We start from the raw sequence: 18,992 nt of genomic DNA, 5'->3' as shown, positions 1-18,992 counted from the left end.
GGGAGCACATTGGGAAAATAATTACGTTCAGGGTCTATGGTCCCGATCTGAGCAGGACTCGTCTTCCAATCTGAAAGAATTGATGGCGGTGGAACGCGCCTTGGATAGGTTTCTTGTACCTCTACAGGGTAGACATGTTAGAATACTCTCTGACAACCAGGTGACAGTTGCTTATGTGAACCGCCAAGGAGGCACACGGTCTACGTCATTAATGAACGTTACAAATCGTATTTTTCAGATGGCCGAAAATCACCTACTCTCCCTTACGGCCCTTCATATAAAGGGGAAACTAAATACCATGGCCGATTACTTAAGCCGCAACGAGCTCAAACAAGGGGATTGGTCTCTAAAACCGGCTGTCTTCAATCAGATCGTACGGTTGTGGGGATGTCCAGAAATAGATCTGTTTGCCAGTCGAGGAAACAAGAAGCTCCATCAATTCTGTTCCCTAGACCCAAGAGACAACCCGTACGCAATCGACGCTCTTCTGATCTCCTGGAACTTCAGTCTCGCCTATGCGTTTCCCCCTCTGAATCTAATTCCTTTAGTTCTGAGGAAGATTCGGGAAGACAAAGCCCGAGTTATATTAATAGCTCCATTCTGGCCCAGAAGGTCTTGGTTCCCATGGTTAAGAAGCATGTCCATTTCCCAACCATGGATTCTCCCAGAAATTCCAGACCTCCTCTCCCAGGGTCCAGTTTTGCATCCACGAGTAGCCAACTTACATCTGACAGCGTGGAACTTGAGAGGTCACTTCTGAAAAAGAAGGGATTCTCTCAGAACCTTGTAAATACGCTGCTTAAGAGTAGGAAAGCCTCCACGACTAGCATTTATGTTAGGATATGGAGGAAGTTCCTATCAAGCTCAGGAGCACAGATCGATCAGAAACCTGATATTGCTCAGATCCTAGAATTTCTACAGAAGGGCCTAGATTTAGGCTTAGCCACCAGCACCCTTAGAGTTCAGGTTTCGGCTCTAGGGGCACTATATAATTCCAACATAGCTAGTAATCACTGGATAACAAGGTTTTTCAAAGCGGTCACCAGATCCAGGCCGGTTATTAAACAGAGAATAGTTCCATGGGACCTAAATCTTGTGCTCTCGGCTCTAACACAAGCTCCGTTCGAGCCCATTGACTCTGTCCCGATCAAGATCCTGTCTGTCAAAACAGCCCTCTTAGTTGCCCTCACATCGGCAAGAAGGGTTAAGGTACCTTCACACATAACGATATTGTTAACGATATCGTTGCTATTTGTGACGTAGCAACGATATCGTTAATGAAATCGTTCTGTGTGACAGCGACCAACGATCAGGCCCCTGCTGGGAGATCGTTGGTCGCTGAGGAAAGTTCAGAACTTTATTTCGTCGCTGGACTCCCTGGAGACATCGCTGGATCGGCGTGTGTGACACCGATCCAGCGATGTCTTCACTGGTAACCAGGGTAAACATCGGGTAACTAAGCGCAGGGCCGCGCTTAGTAACCCGATGTTTACCCTGGTTACCATGCTAAAAGTAAAAAAAAACAAACACTAGATACTTACCTACCGCTGTCTGTCCTCCAGCGCTGTGCTCTGCTCTCCTCCTGTACTGTCTGTGAGCCGGAAAGCAGAGCGGTGACATCACCACTCTGCTTTCCGGCTCACAGCCAGTACAGGAGGAGTGCAGAGAAGCAGAGCGCAGCGCTGGAGGACACACGGCTGTAGGTAAGTATCTAGTGTTTGTTTTTTTTTACTTTTAGGATGGTAACCAGGGTAAACATCAGGTTACTAAGCGCGGCCCTGCGCTTAGTTACCCGATGTTTACCCTGGTTACCGGCATCGTTGGTCGCTGGAGAGCGGTCTGTGTGACAGCTCTCCAGCGACCAAACAGCGACGCTGCAGCGATCCGGATCGTTGTCGGTATCGCTGCAGCGTCGCTTAATGTGAAGGGGCCTTTAGTGATCTGCAAGCATTGTCCAGGCAGCGTCCGTATATGCAAATTACGGAAGATAGAGTGGTGATGAGGCCTGACCCTCTTTATCTTCCAAAGGTCGCGTCAAAATTTCATAGGTCCCAGGAGGTAATCTTGCCTTCATTTTGTCCTAATCCCTCTAACAATAAAGAACAGAGATTTCATTGTTTGGACGTGCGTAGATGCCTTCTCAGATATATTGCAGTAACAGACGCCTGGAAAAAAGATCATTCCTTATTTTTATCCTACCAGGGAGTTAGGAAGGGGCTTAGGGTATCAAAGAATACGCTAGCCAGATGGATTAGGGAGGCCATATTTCTTGCTTATACCGCAGGTGGCGTGGAAATTCCAGAAGGCATAAAGGCACACTCTACTCGTGCGGTAGCCACATCTTGGGCTGAGAGGGCAGAAGTGTCGATTGAAGACATCTGTAAGGCGGCCACATGGTCTTCTCCATCCACCTTTCTTAGACACTATAGGTTAGATCTAGGTGGCTCCTCCGACCTCACGTTTGGGAGAAGGGTGCTGGAGGCGGTTATCCCTCCCTAGTCACTTTTTTCACTTCTCTGAAAGTCTCTCGTTGTGCTGTCATGGCGACTGAATAAATACGTACGCTACTCACCTGGTAGCGGTGTTTTTTCAGGAGCCATGACAGCACCCTTATATTCCCTACCCTCTTTGTTTATGGGTTCAACACTTCCTTTAGTTAATTCCTAAGTTTAGTCACTGGGTGAATTGTACCATATATTAATATTGTCTATGTGCTACTAACCTAGAAGGTCCTTTCATACTCTGTAAACCAACTGGCGGGGGAGTGAGGTGCCGCCCTTTTTATGTCTGAGGTTTCCTGTCCCTGAAGGGCGGATCCCCTCTCTCTCGTTGTGCTGTCATGGCTCCTGAAAAAACACCGCTACCAGGTGAGTAGCGTACGTATTTCCCAGTAATTGAATTATTACACAGGATTTTATGATGTTACATCGTGTCATCTTCTGCATTCAGGGCTCTACAATATCAGATCCTCTCAGTGAAGATCTTCTATATAAGAGAATTTTCCTGATTTACCCATCAAAGATGGATATGGACAGAGACAAGATGGCAGAGAGGATATTACACCTTACCCTAGAGATCCTCTTCCGGCTTACTGGAGAGGTGAGAGATTCTGATGATGTCACATTACATCATTCTTATCTATGGGAATAACAAATGGACAGAACTGGAGAGTTGAGGACTCTGGAAATGTCTACAGTGAGATTTATTAATGTGTTTCTCCATAACCAGGATTACACAGTAGTGAAGAAGACCTCTAGTGAGCACTGTCAGGACCCTGAGTCTGAGGGATGGGGAAGACCCCTGAGCCCAATCACGGGGCCTCCACCTGACCCCCTGATACATGAGGACATCAATGACCAGAAGATCCTAGAACTCACCTACAAGATGATTAAGCTGCTGACTGGAGAGGTGACAGTGCTGGGAATGCTGGGACATTACACAGTAACGCTATGAAGGGATCGGGGGGATGACGGTATCATTGTATGTGTCAGGCTCCTATAAGGTATCAGGATGTCGCTGTCTATTTCTCCATGGAGGAGTGGGAGTATTTAGAAGGACACAAAGATCTGTACAAGGACGTCATGGTGGACGTTCCCCAGCCCCTCACATCACCAGGTAATAGACAGGACTAAATACACACAGCCTAAATTTATCTGTATGTAAAGAATGAATTCAGTCCCTGTATGTTTCCTCCAGATCTATCCTGTAAGAGGACAACACCAGAGAGATGTCCCAGTCCTCTTCTTCCACAGGACTGTAAACAAGAAGATCCCAATGTTTCTCAGGATCACCAGGTAGATGGAGAGACGGTGTCATGAGATCTTCCCTATGATGTGTAGATGGCTGTGAAGGTCTTGTGCTCAGTCTTGTTTTATCCACAGTATTATATGCTTTATACTTGTGTAATGAGAACGGTGGAGATGGCAGGATTAGAGCTGATCATAGATGTGACTTCTCCATCTGTCTGTGACTTTTACTATATTTGTTTCAGAGTGAAAATCTGGCTCATATTAATACTACAAAGACATATGTGAGGGGTGATGAGCGGTGTAAAGAGGAAATTCCTATATATGACTACCCAGGTGAGTTGTAACCAGGGGTGAATTAAGGGTAGCCAGGGCCCCGGGCTGTTCAGACACTTTGGGCCCCCCGGTCATGTGACGGGGTCATCATATACCTGAACCAGATTATTCCAGAAAAATAGTTGCTGTGTGAAACTATAACCTGTCAAACATTCATTGATCTAGTCAATTTACCCTTCAGTTAGGAAGAAAAAAAACAAAAAACACAATACTATCACTATAAGTGCCAGTATTCTCAGGAGATCTGTACTTAGTATGCAGTGTCTGTGTACAGATAATACAGTGATCACCAGTGACATTGTACACAGGACCTCTGTATATAGTATACAGTGTATAGTGTCAGTGTATAGGTAACACTGACTCACCAGTGACATCTCTAGGTGAAGTCTTTCATCTTTCATCCAGCACAGACCGCCATCACTTCATCCAGCCAGGACTCGTCTCTGTAGGAAATAATACAGTTATCTGGAGCTCCGCATGCAGAACACATTACTTAATTTTTCCCAACTTCTACATTACACCACATGAAGAAAAAGAGGCGACATAGTGCCACTCTACACAGTAACAGGACCGCCCCCCCATTTAAAACAGTGTCCTCAAAAAATAAATACATCACTGCAGTAATAATATCCCTTAATTAGCCCCTATGGTAATAATAATATCCCCAATCCTGGCCCCGTGTTTCTCATTCCTGGCTCCAGCCATATGTTCTCCCATCCTGCCCTCATGAGTATCCATTCTGCCCCATATGATCTCATCCTGCCCCATATGATCTCCCCATCCTGCCCCATCAGTCGCCATCGTATCCATCCTGCCCCATGGTCCTGCATGACCTGTCTTCAATCCTGCCCCATGTCTTTCATTCTGCCCCGTGTCTCCAATCATGCCCTGTATGTACATTCTGTCCATGTCTCCAATCCTGCCCCCTCTTTCTCCAGTCCTGCCCCCAATGTGTCCAGCATCTCTGGCCCCAGTGTCCAGCATCTCTGCCCCCAGTGTCCAGCATCTCTGCCCCCAGTGTCCAGCATCTCTGCCCCCAGTGTCCAGCATCTCTGCCCCCAGTGTCCAGCATCTCTGCCCCCAGTGTCCAGCATCTCTGCCCCCAGTGTCCAGCATCTCTGCCCCCAGTGTCCAGCATCTCTGCCCCCAGTGTCCAGCATCTCTGCCCCCAGTGTCCAGCATCTCTGCCCCCAGTGTCCAGCATCTCTGCCCCCAGTGTCCAGCATCTCTGCCCCCAGTGTCCAGCATCTCTGCCCCCAGTGTCCAGCATCTCTGCCCCCAGTGTCCAGCATCTCTGCCCCCAGTGTCCAGCATCTCTGCCCCCAGTGTCCAGCATCTCTGCCCCCAGTGTGTCCAGCATCTCTGCCCCCAGTGTGTCCAGCATCTCTGCCCCCAGTGTGTCCAGCATCTCTGCCCCCAGTGTGTCCAGCATCTCTGCCCCCAGTGTGTCCAGCATCTCTGCTCCCAGTGTGTCCAGCATCTCTGCCCCCAGTGTGTCCAGCATCTCTGCCCCCAGTGTGTCCAGCATTTTGCCCCCAGTGTGTCCAGCATTTTGCCCCCAGTGTGTCCAGCATATTGCCTCCAGTGCTCCAGCATCTCTGCCCCCAGTGTCCAGAGCAGCATCTCTGCCCCAAGTGTCCAGCATTCTGCCCCCAGTGTTTCCAGTATTCTGCCCCCAGTGTTTCCAGTATATTGCCCCCAGTGTGTCCAGCATTCTGCCTCCAGTGCTCCAGCATCTCTGCCCCCAGTGTCCAGAGCAGCATCTCTGCCCCAAGTGTCCAGCATTCTGCCCCCAGTGTTTCCAGTATTCTGCCCCCAGTGTTTCCAGTATTCTGCCCCCAGTGTGTCCAGTATATTGCCCCCAGTGTGTCCAGCATTCTGCCTCCAGTGCTCCAGCATTCTGCCACCAGTGTCCAGCATATTACCCCCAGTGTGTCCAGCATATTGCCCCCTGTGTGTCCAGCATATTTCCCTCAATGTGTCCAGCATATTTCCCTCAATGTGTCCAGCATCCTGCCCCCAGTGTGTCCAGCATATTTCCCTCAATGTGTCCAGCATATTACCCCAGTGTGTCCAGCATTCTGCCTCCAGTGCTCCAGCATTCTGCCCCCAGTGTGTCCAGCATGTTGCCCCCCAGTGTGTCCAGCATATTGCCCCCCCAGTGTGTCCAGCATATTGCCCCCCAGTGTTTCCAGCATATTGCCCCCCAATGTGTCCAGTATATTGCCCCCCAGTGTGTCCAGCATATTGCCCCCAGTGTGTCCAGCAATCTGCCCCAGTGTCTCCAGCAATCTGCTTGTGTCGCCAGCATATTGCCCCCAGTGTGTCCAGCATTCTGCCTCCAGTGCTCCAGCATTCTGCCCCCAGTGTGTCCAGCATATTGCCCCCCCCAGTGTGTCCAGCATATTGCCCCCCCAGTGTGTCCAGCATATTGCCCCCCAGTGTGTCCAGCATATTGCCCCCCAATGTGTCCAGCATATTGCCCCCCAATGTGTCCAGCATATTGCCCCCCAGTGTGTCCAGCATATTGCCCCCCAGTGTGTCCAGCATATTGCCCCCCAGTGTGTCCAGCATATTGCCCCCAGTGTGTCCAACATATTGCCTCCAGTGCTCCAGCACCCAGTGTGTCCAGCATATTGCCCCCAGTGTGTCCAGCATATTGCCCCCAGTGTGTCCAGCATATTGCCCCCAGTGTGTTCAGCATATTGCCCCCCAGTGTGTTCAGCATTTTGCCCCCAGTGTGTTCAGCATATTGCCCCCCAGTGTGTCCAGCATATTGCCCCCCAGTGTGTCCAGCATATTGCCCCCAGTGTGTCCAGCATATTGCCCCCAGTGTGTCCAGCATATTGCCCCCAGTGTATCCAACATATTGCCCCCAGTGTGTCCAGCATATTGCCCCCAGAGAGTCCAGCATGTTGCCCACTGTGTCCAGCATATTGCCCCCAGTATCCAGCATATTGCCCCCCAGTGTGTCCAGTATTCTGCCTCCAGTGCTCCAGCATTCTGCCCCCAGTGTGTCCAGCATATTGCCCCCCAGTGTGTCCAGCATATTGCCCCCAGTTTGTCCAGCATTCTGCTCCAGTGTGTCCAGCATATTGCCTGTCCAGCATCTCTGCCCCAGTGTGTCCAGCATATTGCCCCCAGTGTGTCCAGCATATTGCCCCCAGTGTGTCCAGCATATTGCCCCCAGTGTGTCCAGCAATCTGCCCCAGTGTCTCCAGCATATTGCCCCCAGTGTCTCCAGCATATTGCCCCCAGTTTGTCCAGCATTCTGCCCCCAGTGTGTCCAGCATATTGCCCCAGTGTGTTCAGCATATTGCCCCCAGTGTGTCCAGCATCTCTGCCCCAGTGTGTCCAGCATATTGCCTCCAGTGCTCCAGCACCCAGTGTGTCCAGCATATTGCCCCCAGTGTGTCCAGCATATTGCCCCCAGTGTGTCCAGCATTCTGCCCCCAGTGTGTCCAGCATATTGCCCCCAGTGTGTCCAACATATTGCCCCCCAATGTGTCCAGCATATTGCCCCCCAATGTGTCCAGCATATTGCCCCCCAGTGTGTCCAGCATATTGCCCCCCAGTGTGTCCAGCATATTGCCCCCCAGTGTGTCCAGCATATTGCCCCCAGTGTGTCCAGCATTCTGCCTCCAGTGTGTCCAGCATATTGCCCCCAGTGTGTCCAGCATATTGCCCCCAATGTGTACAGCATATTGCCCCCCAATGTGTCCAGCATATTGCCCCCCAGAGAGTCCAGCATGTTGCCCAGTGTGTCCAGCATATTGCCCCCAGTGTCCAGCATATTGCCCCCAGTGTTTCCAGTATTCTGCCTCCAGTGCTCCAGCATATTGCCCCCAGTGTGTCCAGCATTCTGCCCCCAATGTGTCCAGCATATTTCCCTCAGTGTGTCCAGCATATTGCCCCCAGTGTGTCCAGCATCCTGCCCCCAGTGTGTCCAGCAATCTGCCCCAGTGTCTCCAGCATATTGCTCCCAGTGTGTCCAGCATATTGCCCACAGTGTGTCCAGCATTCTGCCTCCAGTGTGTCCAGCATATTGCCCCCAGTGTGTCCAGCATATTGCCCCCTAGTGTGTCCAGCAAATTGCCCCCCAGTGTGTCCAGCATATTGCCCCCCAGTGTGTCCAGCATATTGCCCCCAGTGTGTCCAGCATATTGCCCAGTGTCCAGCATATTGCCCCCAGTGTGTCCAGCATTCTGCCTCCAGTGTGTCCAGCATATTGCCCCCAGTGTGTCCAGCATATTGCCCCCTAGTGTGTCCAGCATATTGCCCCCCAGTGTGTCCAGCATATTGCCCCCCAGTGTGTCCAGCATATTGCCCCCCAGTGTGTCCAGCATATTGCCCCCCAGTGTGTCCAGCATATTGCCCCCTAGTGTGTCCAGCATATTGCCCCCCAGTGTGTCCAGCATATTGCCCCCCAGTGTGTCCAGCATATTGCCCCCCAGTGTGTCCAGCATATTGCCCCCCAGTGTGTCCAGCATATTGCCCCCAGTGTGTCCAGCATATTGCCCCCCAGTGTGTCCAGCATATTGCCCCCAGTTTGTCCAGCATTCTGCCCCAGTGTGTCCAGCATATTGCCCCCAGTGTGTCCAGTATATTGCCTGTCCAGCATCTCTGCCCCAGTGTGTCCAGCATATTGCCCCCAGTGTGTCCAGCATTCTGCCCCCAGTGTGTCCAGCATGTTGCCCCCCAGTGTGTCCAGCATGTTGCCCCCCAGTGTGTCCAGCATATTGCCCCCCAGTGTGTCCAGCATGTTGCCCCCCAGTGTGTCCAGCATATTGCTCCCCAGTGTGTCCAGCATATTTCCCCCAGTGTGTCCAGCATATTGCCCCCCAGTGTGTCCAGCATATTGCCCCCAGTTTGTCCAGCATTCTGCCCCAGTGTGTCCAGCATATTGCCCCCCAGTGTGTCCAGCATATTGCCCCCAGTGTGTCCAGCATATTGCCCCCAGTGTGTCCAGCATATTGCCCCCAGTGTGTCCAGCATTCTGGCCCGGGCCCCCCGGATTGCCGTTCGCAATTAAAAAAAAAAAGAAAAAAGAAAAGCGTTCTCCTTACCTGTCCGGGCTCTTTCGGCAAAGCAGCTCCTTCCAGTAGGGCGCACTCGCCGGCGACTGACAATGACGTCAGACGCCGGCGACGTGCGCGCTGCGGCTGATGTCAGCTGCCAGCCTCACGGCTGGCGGCTGTTAACTATTGAGGTGCAGGCGCGCGCCCGCACATCAATAGCGTTTAACTGCCGCAGCGCCGGTAGGGGCCCGGTGAGCAGATGAGATGGGGCCTGATGCGGGCCCCCTCTGCCCACCGGGCCCATGCGCCAGTCATGGCAGTAATACCCTGATGGCGGCGGTCAATCTGAGCAGTAGCCCAGGCTAAGGCTGAAGTCTAATGTCTCCGTTTGTGCTTGAAACGCGTCCAGCGACTACATGGTCGCTTCCATCCAAGTGATGTAATTTTTCGCTTGTCAGCAGTTTTCCATATTTTATTATGTTTAAATAAATTTTTGATATTTTTTATTCCTGGGGCTGGATTTTTCTTTCCATGTGCACAAGTTTCAACGTCAGACAGAGATGTTTTTTCCTTGATCGCACATTATGTGGACTACAGATGAATGTTTCTACTGGGTGAGCTGAAAAGTTTTTCTCCTTCGCCTCATTGGGGGACACAGACCGTGGGTGTATGCTGCTGCCAATAGGAGGCTGACACTAAGTGATACAAAAAAAGTTAGCTCCTCCCCTGCAGTACACACCCTCCTGCTGGCTCTCAGCTCCTCCCCTGCAGTACACACCCTCCTGCTGGCTCTCAGCTCCTCCCCTGCAGTACACACCCTCCTGCTGGCTCTCAGCTCCTCCCCTGCAGTACACACCCTCCTGCTGGCTCTCAGCTCCTCCCCTGCAGTATACACCCTCCTGCTGGCTCTCAGCTCCTCCCCTGCAGTACACACCCTCCTGCTGGCTCTCAGCTCCTCCCCTGCAGTACACACCCTCCTGCTGGCTCTCAGCTCCTCCCCTGCAGTATACACCCTCCTGCTGGCTCTCAGCTCCTCCCCTGCAGTATACACCCTCCTGCCGGCTCTCAGCTCCTCCCCTGCAGTATACACCCTCCTGCTGGCTCTCAGCTCCTCCCCTGCAGTACACACCCTCCTGCTGGCTCTCAGCTCCTCCCCTGCAGTATACACCCTCCTGCTGGCTCTCAGCTCCTCCCCTGCAGTACACACCCTCCTGCTGGCTCTCAGCTCCTCCCCTGCAGTATACACCCTCCTGCTGGCTCTCAGCTCCTCCCCTGCAGTATACACCCTCCTGCTGGCTCTCAGCTCCTCCCCTGCAGTATACACCCTCCTGCTGGCTCTCAGCTCCTCCCCTGCAGTATACACCCTCCTGCTGGCTCTCGGCTCCTCCCCTGCAGTATACACCCTCCTGCTGGCTCTCAGCTCCTCCCCTGCAGTATACACCCTCCTGCTGGCTCTCAGCTCCTCCCCTGCAGTATACACCCTCCTGCCGGCTCTCAGCTCCTCCCCTGCAGTATACACCCTCCTGCTGGCTCTCAGCTCCTCCCCTGCAGTATACACCCTCCTGCTGGCTCTCAGCTAACCAGTTCTTGCTTAGTGTCTGTAGGAGGCACACGGGTCTGTTTCAGACCCCAACGTTTTTATTTTATTGTTTACTTTTCTGTAAATTTTTATTTTTTAATTAACGGAGTGAAGGGGGGCGACGGTTCCTTTCAAGGTTCCGATCTCCCCCGAACCATCAACAGGCGAGCACGGCGAGTATACCTCCCCGTACCCTCTCCTGCGACGTGGGAAGCCATGCCTGAGCTCACTTCAGGGGCGACGGTTCCTTTCATGGTCCCGATCTCCCCACACCAGCAGCAGGCGACCACATGGAGTGTCGCCTCCATGTATCCTCTCCTGGAGCCAGGCCTAATGCCGGACAACTGGCCCTGTCCACCCGGACTGAACTCCGTGGCTGTACAGAGGCCCCTCTCTATGGTGTCCGAGCAGCCCCCACTGTCCCACCACTGTGAAAGCGGATGGCACAAGGAGGCGGACGGTTCCTCTCCACCTCCCTAACAAACGGATGATGGATTGAGGCTTATCCCTGCACCGTCCACGCTGCACAGAACAGTGCTGAAACCCACATCCGCGGCGGCTCCATGCCGGGACGCGCACCAATGGTGAGTGGATCCATCTTCAGTGGGATATTCACATGTTCACATTACCTCTCTGAGGTAACGCTCTGGATGGCTGCAAAAATTTAGTCCCCGGCTTCGGCCGATTTGTAGGCCGCATCCTGGAAGTCTTGCCTGGAACGCCCCGCTGGTGTCGCCCGCGGGCTACAGAAATTTAGGCCCCGGCTTGGGCCTATTCAACATCGTGTCTGTGGCTCCGCCCCCCAAATTGGCGCTTCTCGCTCTCTGCGAGATTTTATCAACTCTGCAGCTCCCGGTGGCCATCTTGGTCCACCCGGCCAGCTCACACTGGGGTGACAGTATTTTTGCAAGGCATATGGCCAGTATTCCCAGTCTTAAAGGCGCATGACGAGTATTCTCTGGTCTTAAAGGTGCATGACCAGTATTCCCTGGTCTTAAAGGCGCATGACCAGTATTCCCCGGTCTTAAAGGTGCATGGCCGGTATTCCCCGATCTTAAAGGCGCATTGCCGGTATTTCCTGGTCTTAAAGGCGCATGACCAGTATTCTCTGTTCTTAAAGGCGCATGACCAGTATTCCCTGGTCTTAAAGGCGTATGACCAATATTTCCTGGTCTTAAAGGCGCTTGATCAGTCCGAGGAGCCCTCCGCCGCCGACCCCAGCTTTATCCTCTAGTTCCCCTCAGTGGACTTCTTCACTGACCAATCCATGGTTCTCTGACCAAGAGATTGAATCCCTCTGTGTACCCTCTGTGTTTGGAGTGCTCGCAGGACCAATATACATGGTCCCTATCCTACATGGGAGCCGTCGGCTAGCAGGGGCCGCAAGTATTCTAGAAACGTGCAGGCGTCTAGAAACATACAGGCATCTAGAAAACGGAAGTTTTTCGTTTCCTGCTCCCTCACCAATGATTTGATGACAACAAGGCTCTGAATATGGATTGGATATTGCCTGAGCTTGCCAGAGCTTCAGAGACTAAACTCCCTTGAGAGCATTTGCCATTCAATTCGGATAAGCGATTCACTGGACAGAAGCCTCTATGTGGGATGCCATGCCTGGCCTGTTTTTTAAGGGCGACGGGTCCTTTAAAGGGCACCGATCTCCCCACACCATCAACAGACGAGCACATGGAGTGTCGTCTCCATGTTTCCTCTTCTGCATCCAGGCCTAACGCCAGACAACCTGTCCTGTCCACCTGGAGACCTGTACTCTGTGGACATATAGAGGCACCCTTTTTGGCGTACGAGCTCCCCCCTCTGAATCACCACTATTTAGTGGATGATGCAAGAAGGCGGACAATTCCTCTCCACTTCCCTGTTAAGAGGTTGATGGATCGAGGGTGCCTAATTTTTATCTCTGCACCGTGAAAAGAGGAGATGGCAAGAGGCTATGACCTGCTGGATGCAGCCGCACATTCTGCCATGGGGCAGATTAACCAGGTAGAATCTCCTGTGGTATTCCTACCAGTATCCCTACCTGATGGGTCATCAATTAAATATACCACGGACTGTCAGATAGCAAATCTGGTTCGTTCCGTCTTGCGGCTTCGAGTCCAGCGTTCTATCCTCCTTAGCGGCCGCATGGATTGCTAGAGCAATGGTCTCCTGGCTGGAGACCTTAACTACCTTGATTCACACCAGCAACAACTGGCCAATCAAATCCTTTGAGCGGGAGACTGACAAAGGATTGTATAAGGATTGTCCAGCACAATCTAGATCTAAGGGACCTTGTTTCCAAAGAGGGGAACGAAAAGTAAGATCGACCCTGGACCTCAAACTTCTAACAACCTTTGACATGGTCCTCGTTCTTTGGATGGAGTTCCTCCGCTCAGCCATTACTTCAACAGAAAAAGGTGCAGTTTCCGGCATCCATCGACATTCGGGTTGCTTGCCCTCTGCAAAAATTCCTTCGCCTTTCCATTCGTCAACAGCATTTTCATGTCACAACCTTGTCCTTTGGCCTTGCTTCCGCACCCAGAGTGTTCGCTCGGGTCATGGCGGATGTCATGTTTCTCTTGCACTCTAGAGGCGTGCTCGTCCTGCCCTGTTTGGTCTGTCTAGCCGCCCTTCCAGCACTACGCTGAGTCGTCTATATCTCTTGCGATACCTTCTCTCCTGGGCTGGCAGCTACACTTAGACAAGTTCGCCTCATTTCCAGCCCAGCAGATATCCTTTTTGAGGATGATCCTGCACACTTCTAGAAGGATGGTAATTCTTCCTCGAGACAAGGTCATGGCCCTTCAACTGGGAGCTCGCCAAAGGAGAGTTCTGAGGACTTGATTACTCACCCCCTCATTTCATTCGATTTGCTAAGAGAGTTCTGAGCAAAAATGGTGACGACAATGGAAACGGTTTCCTTCGCTCCGCTCGTTTTCAGCAAGTCAAATAGACTTTCAGACAATAGTCTCTGAGCTCCTTCTTTTTCCAGGGCCTTTCTCCCGGTTCAATGGTTATTAGTAACTACCAATGCCAGTCTTCTTCTCCCCATCATTGTTCTGGAGATCCGAACGGTAGTCTTACATCAGGTCCACTGCCTTCTGGCGGGTCTCCCTATCCGAATTCAATTGGATAATGCCACGGCCATGCTTTACGTCAGTCATCTAGCAGGTACCCACGATCAGGCGCCATGACCGAGGTACCTCACTTTCTCTGATGGGCCGAAGTCTATTATTCGGTGATCTCGGCAGTATATATCCCAGAAGTAGAACTCTGAACGGCAAACAAATTCAGCCGTCAGGGTTCCGCCTCAAGTCAGTGGGAACTTCACCCCGAAGTCTTCCATCAGATCTGTCCTTATTGGAGTTCTCCAGTTGTAGGTGGGATGACATCCAGACTGAAGGCCAATGTACTCGAGTTCGTGGTTCGGCCTCGAGATCCAAGAGCCATTGCTCTCCATGCTCTGCTTCTGCCGTGGTACCAGTTTCCATAACTCCCCTTCCACTGCTTCCGAAAGCCTTTCGGAAGCAGAAAGGGGCCCCATTGATCCTCAGAGATCCGCACTGACCACGTCCGTTTTTTGTTTGCGGAGCTAGTATCTTCTCGCCTTATCGCAGCACAACTGCAAGTAGGGACTTTCTCACAGGGAGTTTTCACACGTAGTTCTTCCCTATCGCATACCGTTAGATCATTGGGACCTTATTATTCCTAGGAGCCTTACAGTAGGCTCCTTTTTCATCCGGGCAGACTTTACTATCAGGGAAAGTCGTCCCGTTCTCCTCTGCGATATTCTCACTCTGACGAGTCTTCGGAGCTAGCTTCTCTGCTCTTTCAGACTTTTTTCCCTTATTACCTTCGAGGCAAGGTTGTCCTCAGGCCATCTCCATCCCTTGTTACCAAGGTGGTACTGTATTACCACTGTTATGAGGGCATAGTTCTTCCCTCATCTCTTTTGGCTCCAGTCCACAAAATGGAATAAGATCCCTTCTGAAGGTTGGACATTTTATTTGGGCTTCCTGACGGTAGAGGAAGGCTTCCTGTCATTTTCAGGAAGGGTTTAGCCGTTTCATCGACCATGATAACCTGGTGAATTCTTTTCACCATCCAGGAGTCCTTCCGTGCTAGATGTCAGCCTATCTCCCTGTCTATCAAGGGTTCTAGGCACCAGGCGTCAGCAAGGCACGCCTGCAAGCTTGCGGATTCATCCAGTCCGCATGCATTCTTGAAGCACTATAATTCCCACACTTCCACAGATGTGAGTCTGGGCAGGCGGACTCTGCAGGCCGCGGTGGCGCACTTGTAAGTAGCGGTTACACAGGGCCTGATCTATTGTTGTCCCCACCCAGGGACTGCTTTGGGACGTCCCACGGTCTGTGTCCCCCAATGAGGCGAAGGAGAATATCGTAGTTACTTACCGATAACGGTATTTCTCTGAACCCATGACGGCACTAACGAGAGAGAGGGATCCGCCCTCAGGGACAGGAAACCCACAGGTTAAAAAGGCGGGACCTCTCCTCCACCTCAGTTTGTTTACAGAGCCTTGCAGGGAATTTCTGCTGTAACTCAATTGGTTATTTTTACACAACAAAATAAAACTGTATAACTTATATAAGCTCCTCTCTCTCTCTCTCTCTCTCTCTCTCTCTCTCTCTCTCTCTCTCTCTCTCTCTCTCTCTCTCTCTCTCTCTCTCTCTCTCTCTCTATCTCTATATATATATATATATATATATATATATATATATATATATATATATATATATATATATATATATATACACACATTTATTTATTTATTTTTTTATGCACACCTCGTGACTTAATTTATAAGTAGTGTGGACACCCATACGTGAAGGGAGGGAATATACAGGTGCCATCATGGGTTCAGAGAAATACCGTTATCGGTAAGTAACTACGATATTCTCTTACCCCATGACGGCACTAACGAGAGAATTTCAAAGAATGAAAATTTTAGGGTGGGACTACTGCCTCAAGAACTCTCCTACCAAAAGTTAAGTCTGAGGGAGAAGATAGATTAAGCTGATAGTGCTTGAAGAATGTAGAGGGGGAAGACCATGTGGCTGCTCTACATATTTGATCTATTGATGCTCCACCACGTTCAGCCCAAGAGGTTGCCACCGACCTGGTTGAATGAGCCTTAATTGTGTCCGGAGCTTGTTCTCCGGAAGAGGTATATGACATCTTGATGGCATCTCTTACCCACCTCGCCAACGTGGCTTTCGATGCCTTGTGACCCTTATTTGGTCCCTGAAAGCAGACAAACCGAGCCCTCCCTTTCCTACACTCCCTTGTGGCTGATAGATAGTGTGTTAGACATCTCTTTACATCTAGAGTGTGTAGAGCCTCCTCTTTTTTGTTTTTTGGATTGGGGCAAAAAGATGGTAACGCTATCTCTTGAGATCTGTGGAATTTTGACGCCACTTTGGGAAGGTAAGAAGGGTCAGTTTTGAGGATTACTCTGTCATCTAATATTTGTGTTAGAGGTGGGTAGGCTGATAAGGCCTGCAGATCACTAATCCTGCGAGCTGAGGATAGGGCCACCAATAAACAGGTTTTCCAAGATATTATTTTTAGTGAAGCCTGAGATAAAGGTTCGAACGGCGCTTTAGTTAGTGCTGAAAGGACTAAGTTCAGGTCCCAGGGAGGAGCGGTGAGATGTATAACAGGTCTGGACCTAGTAGATGCTCTAATAAATCTTTTTACCCAGTGATTCCCCGCCAAATCCTGGTTGTAAAGGGCACCCAATGCTGCAATCTGAACCTTCAGAGTGTTTGTTGCTAGGCCTTTCTCTAAACCTTTTTGAAGAAATTCTAAGATTTCCTGAATTGGCATCTGATTTGATAGGATAACTCCTGACGTGGAGAGGAACTTTTTCCAGACTTTGCTGTAGGCTCTGGTAGTTATAGGTTTTCTACTGGCCAGCAGGGTAGAAATTAGATTTGAAGAAAACCCCCTTTTTGTTAATAGTTCCCTTTCAAAAGCCAGGCCGTCATGTGCAAACTTTTTATTTGAGGGTGATTCACTGGCCCTTGATGCAGAAGGTCTGGGATATCTGGGAGTACCCATGGATCCGCTATGGACATTAGGCGTAGCCATGGGAACCATACTCTTTTCGGCCAGAACGGAGCTATCAGTATCACTTTGGCTCTGTCTTCCCTGATTTTCTTCAAGACTAAGGGAATTAGAGCTATCGGAGGAAACACATAAGCTAGATGGAATTTCCATGGAATTAACAACGCGTCTATAGCCACTGGACTCCCCCGAGGATCTATCGAGCAGAAGGCCTCCGTTTTCCGATTTTGATTGTTTGCAAATAGATCTATATCCGGGGCCCCCCAAAGATCCACTATGCGTTTGAATATACTTGTATTTAACTCCCATTCCCCCTGTTTTAATTGGGTTCTGCTTAGAAAATCTGCAGTTTGATTTTCTGACTCTTTTATGTGAAGGGCTGTCAGGGAGGACAAGTTGGCTTCTGCTTGTGACATGATGAAATTTGTCACTTTCATTAGGGATTGAGACCTCGTCCCTCCCTGATGGTTTAAATATGCTACTACCACCCTGTTGTCCGTCAGTACTCTCACGTGGTGGGAACGGAGGGAAGTTAAAAAATGATTGATGGCGTACTGAACTGCTAAAAGCTCCTTCATGTTTGAAGTAAGGTCTTTTTCTTCTACTGACCAAGGACCTTGGGCAATTTGCCTGTTTAGGTGGGCCCCCCACCCCCAAGGGCTTGCGTCTGTGGTCAGGATTATCGAGACCGGCCATACCCATGGAACCCCCCTCCTGAGATTGGACGGGTCTGTCCACCAAGCTAAGGAAGTTTTTGTCCGAGAGGATATTTTTAATTGCTTTTCTAAATTTCCTCCTGCGTGGGATACCGCCTCTAGTATTTCCCACTGGAGATCTCTCGAGTGGCTCTGAGCCCACTGTACCGCTGGGATACAGGATGTCATCGACCCCAGTATGGACATGGCTCTCCTTAGAGAGATCAGAGGAGAGATACTCAACTGATTCACTAGATGTATCATGTTGGATACTTTTTCTTCCGGCAGACGACACTCTTGCTTTGTTGAGTCTATTACTATCCCCAAGTACAACTGTACTTGAGATGGGATAAGCCTGGATTTTTCCAGGTTCAAAAACCATCCTAGATTCGATAGGGCTACCATCACTCTGTTTAGTTGCTGGCTGCAATGTAGAGAGGAACTGCCCATCACTAGGAGGTCGTCCAGATAAGGCACAATCAATATGTTTTGTTCCCTTATATGGGCCATTACTTCCGCCATTAATTTTGTGAATACTCTCGGGGCAATGGCTAGACCAAACGGAAGAGCCCTGTATTGGTAATGTTTCAGTTGCCCTTGTATCATTACTGCAACCCTGACATATTTCCGGAAATCCGGATGGATTGGCACATGATAGTATGCGTCCTTTAAGTCTATAACAGTCATGAAACAAGACGGGATAAGGGATCTGACACATGATTTTATTGTCTCCATTTTGAATTTTTCTATTACCAGGTATCTGTTTAGTTGTTTCAAATTTATAATTACTCTGAAAGTTCCGTCCAGTTTTGTTCGAAGAAAGAGCGGAGAATAAAACCCCCTCGTCTCTTCCTGTTGTGGAACTTCCTGTAAGACTTTCTTCTCCAGAAGACTGAGAACTTCTCTCTGGATGCTCAGCTGCTCCATCTCTGACTTTCTTCGTGGTGTGACCACAAACTGATTGTGTGGCATTGTGTGAAAGCTTAGTTTTAGGCCCGTCTTTATGATGTTTAGAGTCCAGGCACTTCCAGAAATTTTTTCCCAGGTTGGAAGAAAGTGGGTCAGTCTCCCTCCTACCTGGGGCACACCCTCATTGTGGCTGTTTTTTATTATCCGGCTTGTTGAACATGAAACCTCCTCTTTTGAATTTTCTGTCTTCCCACCCCTCCTTTTGATTTTTTGGGGGGCGTCTTTGTGTGAACCTCCTTCCTCGAAAGGGCCGCCTATAAGATTGATTTAGGAATCCCGGAAAGACTTTCTTTTTATCAACCGCTTTTTCGAGGACATCGTCTAGGGTGGGACCGAACAAATATTCACCTTCACACGGAATGGAACACAACTTAGCTTTAGTTTGCAGGTCCCCCGGCCAGCACTTTAGCCATAATGCTCTCATAGCCGCATTTGAGAAGGAAGCCGATCTTGCCGTCAGTCTAACTGAGTCTATTGAGGCATCTGCTAAATATGCAGCGGCCCCTCTCATCGCTGACACGGAGTCTAGTATAGACTCTCTCTGGGTTTTATTTTTTAATTGAGT

The 18,992-nt window shown here is 50.3% G+C and overlaps 1 protein-coding gene across 1 annotated transcript in view; it reads left to right on the top strand.

The window, feature by feature from the left end:
- Nucleotides 1-2,903: 2,903 nt before the first annotated feature.
- The window catches only part of LOC138663621 (zinc finger protein 773-like), a 46,668-nt gene continuing 30,579 nt past the window's right edge, over nt 2,904-18,992 (top strand). Inside the window, exons 1-5 of the mRNA XM_069749895.1 lie at nt 2,904-3,099; nt 3,229-3,408; nt 3,492-3,615; nt 3,697-3,794; nt 3,992-4,082. Coding sequence (XP_069605996.1) covers nt 2,917-3,099; nt 3,229-3,408; nt 3,492-3,615; nt 3,697-3,794; nt 3,992-4,082 — 676 coding nt within the window. The 5' untranslated portion in view covers nt 2,904-2,916. The remainder of the gene's footprint in view (nt 3,100-3,228; nt 3,409-3,491; nt 3,616-3,696; nt 3,795-3,991; nt 4,083-18,992) is intronic.

Source organism: Ranitomeya imitator, chromosome 2, assembly GCF_032444005.1.
Source record: "Ranitomeya imitator isolate aRanImi1 chromosome 2, aRanImi1.pri, whole genome shotgun sequence".
In the NCBI taxonomy this organism is placed as follows: domain Eukaryota; kingdom Metazoa; phylum Chordata; class Amphibia; order Anura; family Dendrobatidae; genus Ranitomeya; species Ranitomeya imitator.
Note: the sequence above shows the minus strand (reverse complement) of the source record. Positions and strands in the feature narration are given on the sequence as shown.